Source organism: Pempheris klunzingeri, chromosome 22 (genome assembly GCF_042242105.1).
Source record: "Pempheris klunzingeri isolate RE-2024b chromosome 22, fPemKlu1.hap1, whole genome shotgun sequence".
NCBI classification, from domain to species: Eukaryota; Metazoa; Chordata; class Actinopteri; order Acropomatiformes; family Pempheridae; genus Pempheris; species Pempheris klunzingeri.
Window position 1 is genome coordinate 16,142,401 of NC_092033.1, and position 12,466 is coordinate 16,154,866.

Genomic DNA, 12,466 nt, shown 5'->3' on the forward strand with positions numbered 1-12,466 from the left:
GAGACGCTATGAGCCCCGCTGGCTGGCACTCACGCTGAGCAGGCCTCCCTGGCTCCTGGTGTGGCCGAACACCTTCTCCACAGTGCAGTCCTGCAAGGGGTAGGCGTGCTGCCCGGCAAACTTCTCTCCGTTGGTGGGATGCAGCGGGCTGCAGCGCGTGGCCTGCAGCAGCACGTCAGAGAACAGGAAGAACATCTTGGGCTTCGCGTCGGCGCCTTTGAGAGGAACCATCTTCAGCCAGCCCTCCCGGATGTACCACCTCCCTGTGAGAGGAGCGAGAAGAACACACAGAAACAGAAACAGTCGTTCTCTGTAGCTGCTTGACTGCATTGCTGGGAGGACATCCTTGTTTTTATTTCACTCAGTATCACAGCTACACCGTGGAGAATCCACTGTTCTGAACGCGTGCAAGGTTTTCTCCACGTTCAGTCACTGCTCTGCGACATTCATTAACCCTGTCCCTTCATTTTATTCTTTTGCTGCAAGGGAAAACAAGTGTTTGCTCCTCACAGTGGAAGTAGCTCATTCTAATTCACCACGCAGCGAATATCAACTAAATAAACTGTGAACAAACTTGTAGTCCCTTACATAACTCAAGTGTAGTTTTATGCTTCAAGTCTATTGTCTTACTTTTACGTGTGGAACCAGAGTGACTGGGTATTAGGCTCTGGATACGCAACTGACCTACACTAAATACTATGCCTGAATGCATCATATGTAGACACAGATGGAGCGCTGCTTACATGCTCACCTGCAGACATGGTGAATCAAAGCATTTGGCTAAAGTGCGGGGAAAGATTGTTGTCGTGGTTATGAAGAATGGCTGGTTGGAAAAATGACTTTTTCTAGACATTTTTTGACCAAAACCTTTCCCTAACCTTAACGCTCCTCCCCCTCCCTTGAACTTCTTCATTAGCACAAGATTATGGATGTCTTACACTGCAGCCAACTGTGTGATTGGCCATCGCTACAGATGCTTCATAGCAACGCATTTGCACATTACTTCATTGGTGCAACCTGATTTAATAACTCCTTGGTGTGAAGCTGACTAGTAATTACTTTACACAAAAAAATGATGCATGTAGGAATCAAGCTTCAAGGGCATTATGATTAGCCTGACATTATGATTAGTCTGACATCGCCCGACCAATTCGCAGATGTGAAATTAGTCTAGAATCTCTCATTTGAATTGATTCCAAGGTTTATTATCAGCAGGCGCAGACCAAAATGCCCCTGGATGCTATTGGATAGACCTACAACCAACTGCTCACATACTATTACAATGAATCGTGTGGCGAGGTGCTGACCATCAACTACACTTTACCAAATCCTAATGGAAGTGCAGCGCAGCGGACACATCTTTCTTATCAACGAAAGCTTTAAGTGAACTTGTTTGCGCCTCTGCAGATTTAGAATGTCCCGTATGAGCAGCACCTTGGTTTGTTTATGAAAATGCCTGAACAGGAAGGGGACCAAACGCATCTGCCGGAGCAAAGAAAACATGAGCATGAGGCTACGTTCTGATACAAAAGTTATCCCATACCAGTGTCATACAGAAAACCTGTGTATAACGAGCTCCACTGAACACACTCAACTTTTTCTATCATCTTAGCTGACAAAAGGTGATTAGAAATCTTTGACTTTTTGTTAATTTCAACTTACGGTGCTTCTAAATGTTAAAAGCTGAACCAGATTAAAATTCAATAAGGGAATCAAAAGGTTCCTGATTCAAAAGGTGGGTGCAATACTCAATCCAGATTTGATAAAAATGCCATTGAACCGCAAACCTAGAAATCTCACATTCAGTGTAAAGTGGTAATAATAATCGTCTCCTCAGCATCAAGCTGCAGCAGTGCAGAGAACAAAAATAATGAGACTAACTAAGCCATGCTGAATTGAAAAGATAAATGAAGGCTGTTTGAAGGGAGCAAAGAAGACGAGAGAAAATCTAAGACAGACCCAGTGGGAGGTAGGCATGTCAGGGTGTGGCTGCTGAGGAAAGCTCTCATCTCTTTCACCATGACTGGCAGCGGCATGATGATAGCTAATAAGCAAGAGGCTGACATTTGGATAGATAAGATGAAAATTCTGCCTGGGTCCAGGGTGTTTTTGTAATTGCCCCAGCCAGTAGCCTGTGATTGCAGCTAGCCTGAGTGGCCGGAGCTGTGCCTCTGGGGCTCGGAGAGGACATTTTCAGCTACAGACAAGCCCAATGAGATTAAGTGGCAGGGCCAGACGGGGGTCAAATTGCTTTTAAAATGCCATGGGTCTCAAACGGGAAAAACAGTCAAGAGAGACCCCATGACTCTCTCAGGTGTTGTGTGGAGATTGTGTGGAGCAGTGGTTGTGATCGTTCTATTAAACGATATAAATAAAACCCTGTTTGAGCCTTATACAACCCTTTAAAGACCCAGAGCAAGTAGTCATTTTAATGTGTTACAATAAGCACTCAGCGAGGCCGGTCATTTCAATTCTCACTTGAGAAGATTTTGAGTAAAAGACAACCGGACGGGGAATGCGCTCATAGAATAAAATCCCTCACACTCTCAGCTCTTTCACAAATTAAGTGGCTTGTGGTAAGTGACAGATGTTACTGGACAGGCCTATTCTCTGTTTGCAAATATGTTTTCTGGCGTCATAACTGCAGAGAAAGGATGTTTTATCGAGTTGAATGTTGTGCTTTAAGATCATTTGAAGAGGTCAGGAAAGGGACACAAATGGGACGGCTGTGATGCTCTATGTCTGAAAATGCCAAAATATAAATGCCTCTATTTTAACACGGGACAAATGAATTGCATTGCAGATACTTTAAAAAAAAGAAATAAATGCAATTTGATATGGACAACATAGAATCCTTCTGTGATAACAGACTATGTTATCACTTTTAATTCATGCATGGGCAGTAATGTGTTACATGTTTGCTCAAGCATCAGAATGCTGCCAGTGTCCAGTGTGCTGAAACGGATGCTTGTGTGAAGTGATTATCTTGACTGGCTGCTCCTCCCTCAAACTATACATCTGACCAGGACGTGCGCGCTAAAGCTGTCCATCCACATATCCAGTCCTGTGGTTTCTGTGCTGAGTGATTGTACTCTTGGATGAAATAATGTGGACAATACCCTCAGTGTCTTAATGCCCTGTCAGCTTCTATCTGTTAAAACGATAAATGAAAATGAATTCCTGTACTTACTGTTTGTTTTTAATAAAGTTTTATATATATATATATATATATATATATATATATATATATGTATATATATATATATATATATATATATAGATTAAGATTTAAGTAAATTAAGATTCCGTGCTGCTTTTGGAAAGCACACTGGGCTTCTCCTACCCTTTAAAGTTTCAGCAGTTACTCCATATCAGACCCCCCCAATAGACAAAGTTGACGGAGTCATAGAGGTTGGATATGCTCTGTGTGAGGAGGAATCTCTTTGTGGACCGGGCTCTCTTCAGACCCCCTGCCTACATCTGACCATACGCAGCCCTTTGAGGCAACAGCAGGTTCAAAGAGCAGGAAGTGCCAAGCACTCCTCTCCGTGTCCAGGCCTTTCAGCTTCCCTTGTCAAAGAGCACCTCTGCTCTACTACAAAGTCTTTGGGCTGGACCGGGTGGGGGGGCTGAGGAAACTGGGGCACAAAATAAAGATTGATCTACAAAGGGTCCTGTTCCTCCGGATGTGTTGGAGGCCAGAGGAATAACAGAGGCAGAGGGCAGCCGCTCACTGTGGCGGAATGAGTGCCATTCGGGTTTGGCGTTGTTGAGTTTGGAGAGTCAACAGGCGTCTCTCACATTGTTTATGACTGCACAATACCGGAGGTGTTTTTACTGTAGGTCAGAGACGAGGTCCAGTGGAAAAAGCTATTGTTGATAAAAAGCTAACAGGAGAACTAAGGAGTGTATTGTAATAAATCAGACTACAGCTGCAATAACTGGTTGTTGTCACTATTTAGGAATCGATTGTAGAGCAACAGGTATCACAGAACAAGAGTCAAAGATATGCTCTCCATCGACACCAAACGACAGATTCACTTAATAGAATCTGCAAAATATGAAAAGTCCTTCAAAAAACCCTCCAAGTGACTCCATCTGTGTGTATGTGTGTGTGTGTATGGGTGTCAAGCTATGTCAGCCGCACATCTATATTGCACTTGGAAAGAGGAAAATGGGCAGCAGTGTAATAAAATACACTGGTGGCAATGCACTCCTTGTTATTTTTTTAAGAAAGCGTCCTGCATGCTGATGGTTACCGAGAGGAGCATTCTACCTGAAGAGTGGAATGCCAGTGTTGGCAGCTAACGCGACCTCCAAAGAACCATGACCCCCAAACTCCTCCCTGTTGAATTAAAATAAGGGGGTTTTATTTGCAAGAACATGCACCCAGACAGGTAATTTAGATGGATGACACTGACCCAGAACCTGAGATGAACATGTCGATGAATTGTTTGTGTGCCAGTAGGCGTACTGAATCAGTATATTTGTAATTGAAAAATTCTGGAAACAGCAGATGGTGAGTTTTGTAAAAACAAAAAAAAATCTTTTTGCCACATTTGCTGCAACTTTCACTACATCCTGACAGCAGGGCATGAAACATGTGACCTGTGACAAAAAAATCCACTTCCTCAGGCTCCTCCCAGTGCTCCTAATGTCATCTGGAAGAATCCATCGCGCCTGAACGAAATCAACCAGTCAGAGCAGGAGCAGTCTGACTCAGAAGTGTTACAGGTGTGTACTGTTGTGGACACCATTGTACATCTTGGCCTTATGTTTTTGTGGGGGGGGCTTTGGAGGCAGAACTGAAGCGCAGCGCGGAGGGACGTGAAGGGACCTGAAGCTGTACTCTCTCAAATCTTGGGGCAACTTTAATGTTTCCTTTCTAATTTTGTTACCAACAAAAAAACAAACTAACTATTATATAAAGTCTGAGCGGAATCGATATCAAATTACAGCTGAATCCAAACACAGAAAATATTGTTTCGTCACAATTTGGTGTGTGTGTGGTTTGCGGATTGGATTGTGGACCGTGTATCTAGATATGTATCAAACAGTCTCACAATCTTTGTTCCTTCCTTTTTTTTTTTTTTGTTAAAAACTTGCAGTAATGAGTTTTAATGAGGCGCTCTGATTTATTTCAGGACACCTGAGGAAAAAAAAAAAAAAAAAAACACATAAAACTGACAGAGAATACATAACGCAATTATGTGGAGCGGTCAGAATTATACAGGGGAATAAATTGGAAAAAATCAATGTGAAACAAGATAGAAAATGTGAGACATCTTTGTTTTAAATTGAAGGAACAGGCAGGCAGACACAAATCTGCGGCCTCCCAGGGAAACAGGCTGACTGTCTGCTGTATCGATGTCCCATTGATTCAGGCTTTGTGTCTCACAATCACCCCCCTCATCTCCTACAGAGCTACTTAATATGTTTGAGGGGCTCCGGCGCTTCTCATCTGTAAAAGGCAGAGCTTCCCTTTTACCCACATTAGAGGTGGTGTTGGTGGGGAGGAAGGAGAATGGGTCGGCGTGGGGTTGCGGGGCGGGGTGCTGCTGCTGCTGCTGCTCTGAAGTCTGCCTGGTGGGACCGAAGCTTTATTGGCTGGAAAGGAAGCCGGCGGAGTTGCGAGGGCCTGAGAACTTGGATGAGAGGAAGCTTTTGAAACTTCCCACATCGGCATTAGAGAGATGAGCTGCTATTCAGCGCTCGCTCCCAGCCTACACCAACACATCCGCAAACACACACATAAAACAAGCCTGCATATCCAAGCAAACAAACACACACTCATGGCTTCGTGCACACATGCGTTCACTCATATCCAGCAAGCACACACACACACACACACACAAACATGCACACACACACACACACACTTTGGCTCCCTTTTTATCTGCTGGTCTGCGAGATGAGGCTGAGCTCTAATTGGTCCTGGGGGAGATTGGCAGGGTGAGCGGAGCAACGAGGAGGCCAGACAAACAACGGGAGGGGGAGTGGCAGGAAGAAAAGGGCCACCGCTCCACAAGTAGAGAGGGAACGACAATGGAGGAGGGGAAGTAAACGAGCGCGAGGGAATGTACGATGAAGGGAAAAAGCGCATTCACCAGTTAGCAGTAATGCTCTATCAATGCAGTGAGCTCAGTGTACAAAACACTAGTTTCCTGCAGAAAGTCCAGTGAATTCCATTGATTACAAGCAGCTCCATTCAGAATCTCTCCACAGTTCACTAATTTCCCTTCGGTTTATCTATATTCCTCTTTCTTCCCCCTCCACCCTGCATGCGTCCCATAGGACACGGATGCAGGAAGAGGTGGAGAGGAGATGGAGGTGGCTTTTGGAGGTGAGATGAATGTGAATGAAATGTGTGATCAGAAGCTCTGACCTGCGGCCAACACCTTCGTCTTTCGGCCTTTCAGCAGTTTCTGCACCCGGCAAAGCTGCAGGTGGTTCTCATGGCTCCGGGTGTTGTTCTGGATACGCTGGGACACCTCGCATATTGCAGTCACCGCCCCTAAACAGAACACACACACACACACACACACGCAGACACACCCACTGATTTAGAACAAAATGATGATAAAACAAAAGTATATGTACAGTTAATTCTATGCATTTACACATATAAACAGATACATCCAGGAAATAAGAACATATGTTGCTATCTTTGATTTGAGAATATATACTAACCCTGACTCTAAAGGGGTGTGACGCCAACTCCTGATGATCTTTGGCTACGATGGCTCATAAACAACAAGAGCAACACATTTACATTTACCGTGACAGGTAAGGAGCGTCCCAAAAACGTGTTTGGAGCACGTGGAACATCACTGACTTAGTTCCTATCCATTTGTTGCTGCAGCATTTACATGTCTGAGCCTCTAATGTCGAGTTCACACATGATTTTAGCCCTGCTTTTTCACCCAAGAGATGTTTAGCAGGTTAAACATCTGTGTCGATCTATTCCTGTATTACTTATCGTGCGTTCTTGTTAGGGATTCCTTCTATTGAAATGTGTTGCGATGCCTGTAATATACAAAGCCACAACAAGTTCTATATACTCTGTTATGGACGGACAGTCATGTAATGGATCAGTAGAGTAATCCAGTGGCTTTGAAAGTCATGTGCACTGTGGGTGCTTGGATTTGAGGTCCATTTGTTTCCAGTATATATGCCTGTCTCACCGGTAGGAGAAGCTGTCCAGGTTGAAGACTGGGGACAGTTGGGGCCATTACAGAGTCAGCATCACTATTCAGAGATGTTTTATGTATTCAGCCCTTACTGGAATGAATGTTGATTATTCATTCCGTTTTAACTATTAACCATTTTACCTCTGTGTGAACCTGTCAGCTGCGAATCACTTTATCACTATGCATCAAATTGGTCTATATAAAAAAACATATAGGGGAAGTTTTAGTTTTGAGAGCAGGCAAACAGAGAAAATCTAGAGGATTTAGTTTCTATCCTTGTGAGGACATTAGTGTTCATAAGTATTATAGCAAAACAACAAGCGTGTACACCCGCACACACACGTACGCGTGTGAGAGTGTGTGTGTGCGCACGCATGTTTGTTGTGTACTGTACATATACACAACATGGGGCTCAGCGCTGCCTGAATGCATTAGTCAAAGCAGAGTCGCTGTGTGGCATCATATCATTTGAAGTGTGGTAGGGAAGGGAAATGAACAGGCCTCACCAGGGAATTCACTGCCTCTCTGTTCTCCCTCCACCTGTGGCCACAGCCCCACTCTGTTCATGTGTGCACGTTTGTCACTTGCCCGTCATTCCACCGAGAAATACTGACACACACACACACACACACACACACACACATCCAAGATGTATGGTTTTAGGTTTGGAATAACATTAATCTGCAGATATCTACAGTAGGTGTGAATTCCTTTAATCTGAAACAGGATCTGGTACCATTGTGTGTGTGTGTGTGTGTGTGTGTGTGTGTGTGTGTGTGTGTGTGTGTGTGTGTGTGTGTGTGTGTGTGCGTGCGCGCGCACTCGTATGGTCTCACTTGTTTCTTGTAGAGTTGGTTACATGTGCGGCTACGTGACAGGGTAGGGCTTTCCATTCGATTGTGTTGATGTTTGGGTTTTTATGCTATGTGGTATATTTGATGTACGTTGGGGGGTGTATGCTTCATCGATTCAGTTTCTATATTCCATGCTTCTATTCTTACATTCATGTTCCTTTATGTCACCTAAGGTCTCATGGTTATGCATCTATTTCTGTACTTTGTCTTTCAATGTACAGCACATTGCGTTTAGGTGTGATGAAATGCGCTGCATAAATTCCCATTGATGTCCGCATCCCAACAGTCTGCAGGTTGGTTGATGACATACTGTGTCACCTGTACTTATTGTAGCTGAACAATACTAGCCCAGCTGTGTGCAGGACGACCTTAAACTCACTGAGTTCTCAATGCTCTAACTTAGCGCTCAGGATAGGAATTGACACCAACTGTGCTCATTGGGTCGCTTCTGTAGGTTACGTATAACAAGCAACACTTCACAGGCCTAAAAATCCAGTGTTCAGTGTGGCGCTGCGGGCGAGTTCTGTGAGTGCAGACCTAATGTCCGACATTATAGTAAAGCTTAAATGTCTGCTATCCTGTCTTAAACACTGCAATGTAACTTTTACAACTATTTAATGGTTGTCCCTGACTGATATTAAAAGTGAACGCTTCTACATGCTTGGGATTCATGATTCCAAATCAATTCACAAAGTCCAAAATTACTTTTCATATCTCTTAAGTGTCGATGAGGCTTTGGTTTCTCCACCCTAAGTAAACAGTGTTGATTACAGTTGACTGATATTGGATTGTGAGGCTGATGCCAATCGATATTTGACAGTTTAATAAGATCTGAATACGGTATATTGGCCAATATTCTTACTAAGAAAAGTGACCACGATGTAAGCATCAGCAGGACATTTTGTAGCTGAAGAAAAAAACTTGACAGTGCTCTGTATGTTATGTAACTTTGGTAATGATTTCAGGCCACCCTGGTGGCACATTAACTGCATTGTCGCTGGACGTGTACGGCCAGAGACCACTCAGACACTACTGGCTCAATATAGCCTAAAAAAATATAATAATTACATTGTCATTTTGCTTATCACTAATGCAGTACAAGTTGGATTTAACACAGTCAGCGCAGGTCGCTTGCGGACGGTACAAATTTCAGTTCAGTTTGGGTCACATATTGGTTTAAGCTCATATACAGGACAGGACCCAACCCTCGTCATCGCTCCATTATTTTCTGTCGTAATAATGAAATGTAATTAAATGTAATATCTAAAAATCACGACAAAATATACCCAATGCAGTTGGAATCTTTGTTTTGGGGGCTGGCTCAACATAGAAGCCTTAATTTCATCAGCCAGCTTTTGAGATGAGCTTAACTGAGTTGTGCAAATTAAAATATCCCAACAGTCCTGTTTTTGCCTGAGAGTCTGCTGAGTGGGTCAGGCTGGGCCCTGCGCTGTGTTTGTGCATGTGTGGACGCCTAAGCATGGTCATATGAATTAACGGGAGGTTGGTCTCTGCCACAGTGGCCCTTAATACCCATAATGCTTTGCTCACCTCCCAACCAACTGAGCTGTCTGTCTGTAACTGGATGCAAACAGCAGCAGCCCCCAATAAGCACAGCTCATTTAGTTAAATAAACTTGTTTCCTCCTTAGTGTTTACCAAAGCATTAGACCATTCCCATCTCAGCTCCCGTACAACACCCTGCTGGTTTACGAATTATGGACTAATGGTGTAAAACTGACATTAGTTCATGTTTGCTATTCTTACTGAATAAATAACTAAACCTTAATCACACAAATGTTAGTTCTGGTTGATCTGGTAACACGTGATAAGTGGTGGTGCATTTTAATAAAACAGGCCCCAGATCTCAACCACTGGGGGGGGGGCACAGACACCCTCTGAGCAGCTACTCTAGCAGAGCAGAAGAAGACGACTTTTGCATCCGTTTACGCAGCAGCCAAGCACAGTGCGGACGGAGAGGACTCGTCCACATTATGTAAAATTTGGATCAGACCTGTGTGTTTATATCAGTCGCTGAAATGTGTAAAGGGCTGGAGCCTCTGACAACACACAAATTTATGGCTCATCATCAAGTGGGGACACAACTAACAATTGTTGACATTGTTGATCATTTTCCCAATTTGTCGATTAGTTGTTTGGTCTATAAAATGATAGAAAAAGGTGAAAATTGTCTCTCAGCGTTTCCCAAAGCCCAAAATAACGTTCTAAAAAGTCTTGCTTTGTCCAGAACCCAAAGATATTCCGTTTACTGTTATAGAGGAGAAAAGAAACTGGAGTTTAATTCAATAGCTGACAATTGTTGGATTAATCGTTGCAGCTCTATTATCAAGTTACTCACAGAATTAAGCTCAATCAGCTGGTAGGACGTTTCTGTATCTTACTTTGCTCGTTGTTAGGATGTTTTTCCCACCAAAAACCGCTTATTGTTTCGCAAAACAACACTTTTCAGTTTCCTACACAGTACTCAAAACTTTGGACAGAGTTGAGCTAGTATTCAAAAGCTTCTGAGGACTAAAACCCAGCCCTACTTAATCATCAGAATATCTGAACTAAATCATTTTCAATGTGAGTCCATTATTTTGTTAGTAGACTAACTGCATGTAAAAGAACTCTTTCACGAAATACCTTCCTTACTTTTTTGCACAAAGCTACAAAATCTTTGCCCCAGAACAAATAGGCAAATCATCAAAATAGACAGAAGCATCCAATTACTGTGTGCCAGCTATAATAATTGCTGTAAACATTTAGAACTACATCATTAACGCATCCAAAATAACAACAAAGAGATGGATTCTAATTTCAAGCTCAACTTTCCTGCTTTTGTTCTGAGTAACTGAAACTCGGCAGATGAACTTGATCCTCAGGGCGACTTGTCTACACTAAAATAATCATGGCCTAATTGGCTCGCTTAACTTCACAACAATTACAATGTAAACCAAACAAGGCATCCGTGTAGACTTTTTTTTTTCCTTTGTTGCACATGTTTGGAATATTTTCCATTGCCTGCTTTAGAAAAACAACAACTCCTAATTACAGTAGTCTTGGGCTGAGTTCTGGTCAAGGCATTAATAATACATCTAGCCCATTAGACATTCTGAAGACATCTTCCACTTCTTAAAGCTCTTTATTCCATTTATTCACTGTTTGTTTGACCACGGGACAAGGACTGTTAACATGTATTGTTAAATCTCTGACAGAGTCGGAGAGCTGCTTCTAGTCAGGTCAGACTTGGTTATGGTTACTACAGGAGTGTCATATTAAAGCTGCTGATGAAAACTCCTGAAGCACTGCAATTACAACAATTAAATCCAGCCCGAATGCACTGTGAGGGAAAAAGGGAAGATGGTGGGTGGTGGTGGTGGTGGTGGGGATTGGGGGGGTGGACAAAGAAGAGGAAAAGCAAACCGACACAGAGCAGCATAACAAGAGAAAACAACAACAACAAAGCCTCTTGTGATTCTATCTGCTAGTTTGCTTAATCAGATACAATGTGATTTGTCTGGAATTTCTTTTTTTAAATAATTCCCTTTACAATACAACTAGGCTGACTATAGGAAGTTTTTCCCGCTCACACGCACTCACTCACTCACACACACACACCCTACCCCCAATAAAAAGCAGAAGAGTTTTAAAAAAGGATCTCTAATGAGAAGAGGAAGAGGCGATGGTGGAGCACATTTAGATATGTACCTTCATCTTAGAGTCAGGGGCTGTTTTAATTTGTAAGCAAAGGCAGCACAGCAGCAATGAGATTTTAATTGATACACATAAATAATTCCTTGTGTACATTCGCGCTTGAGTCAGATTCAGTGTTTATTTGACGACTGAAATTAGTCATTATCGGGATTCGTGTTGATGTTGAACATTTTATTTATTAATATAGCTCCCGCTTAATATCCTCTGATCCGCTCCCAATTAATTATGTCAAAATCCACATCAAACTAGAACTTACACGCATATTGAGCTTTGCCTCGCTTTCATTTCTCTACTAGCCAAGCGCTGCTGTGACAATAACAACAAATGAGGAATGAAAGGGATAGAGAGCACTTTCCTTTGTTCCTCAAATGAAGATAATGAGGGCTGTCTTTCACTGTGACAAAGTCTGACTGATGTGATGAAAGTCTTCGCAGGTTGGGGTTTTTTTCTTTTTTTTTTTTTTTTTGGTTTGTTTTGCTGCTGTTGGAGGACTGGCCTTTCGTTCTATAATTGTACAGCTTTGTTCAACTCTCATGTGCTCCAGGCTGCTTGTCGCAGGTAGGAAGAGTTTCAGTGCGAGCGAGCCAAAAAGTCTTTGTGTCGAGCTATGCAAAGCACATCATCACACGCACTCATCGCTTGTTGTTAGGTTGCTGTCGCTGACAACCCAACAATCCTGACAGATTGGGAGAGGAAGAAGCGACGA

General features: G+C 42.9%; 2 protein-coding genes across 3 annotated transcripts in view; both read right to left on the reverse strand.

The window, feature by feature from the left end:
• LOC139221955 (NXPE family member 3-like) overlaps positions 1 to 12,466 on the reverse strand; it is a 265,241-nt gene that overhangs the window by 224,640 nt on the left and 28,135 nt on the right. The window lies entirely within an intron of this gene.
• Positions 1 to 12,466, reverse strand: part of arhgef39 (Rho guanine nucleotide exchange factor (GEF) 39) — a 51,262-nt gene that overhangs the window by 16,304 nt on the left and 22,492 nt on the right. The window contains exons 6-7 of the mRNA XM_070854061.1: positions 6,386 to 6,514; positions 34 to 263 (exon numbers count right to left, since the gene is read on the reverse strand). Coding sequence (XP_070710162.1) covers positions 34 to 263; positions 6,386 to 6,514 — 359 coding nt within the window. The remainder of the gene's footprint in view (positions 1 to 33; positions 264 to 6,385; positions 6,515 to 12,466) is intronic.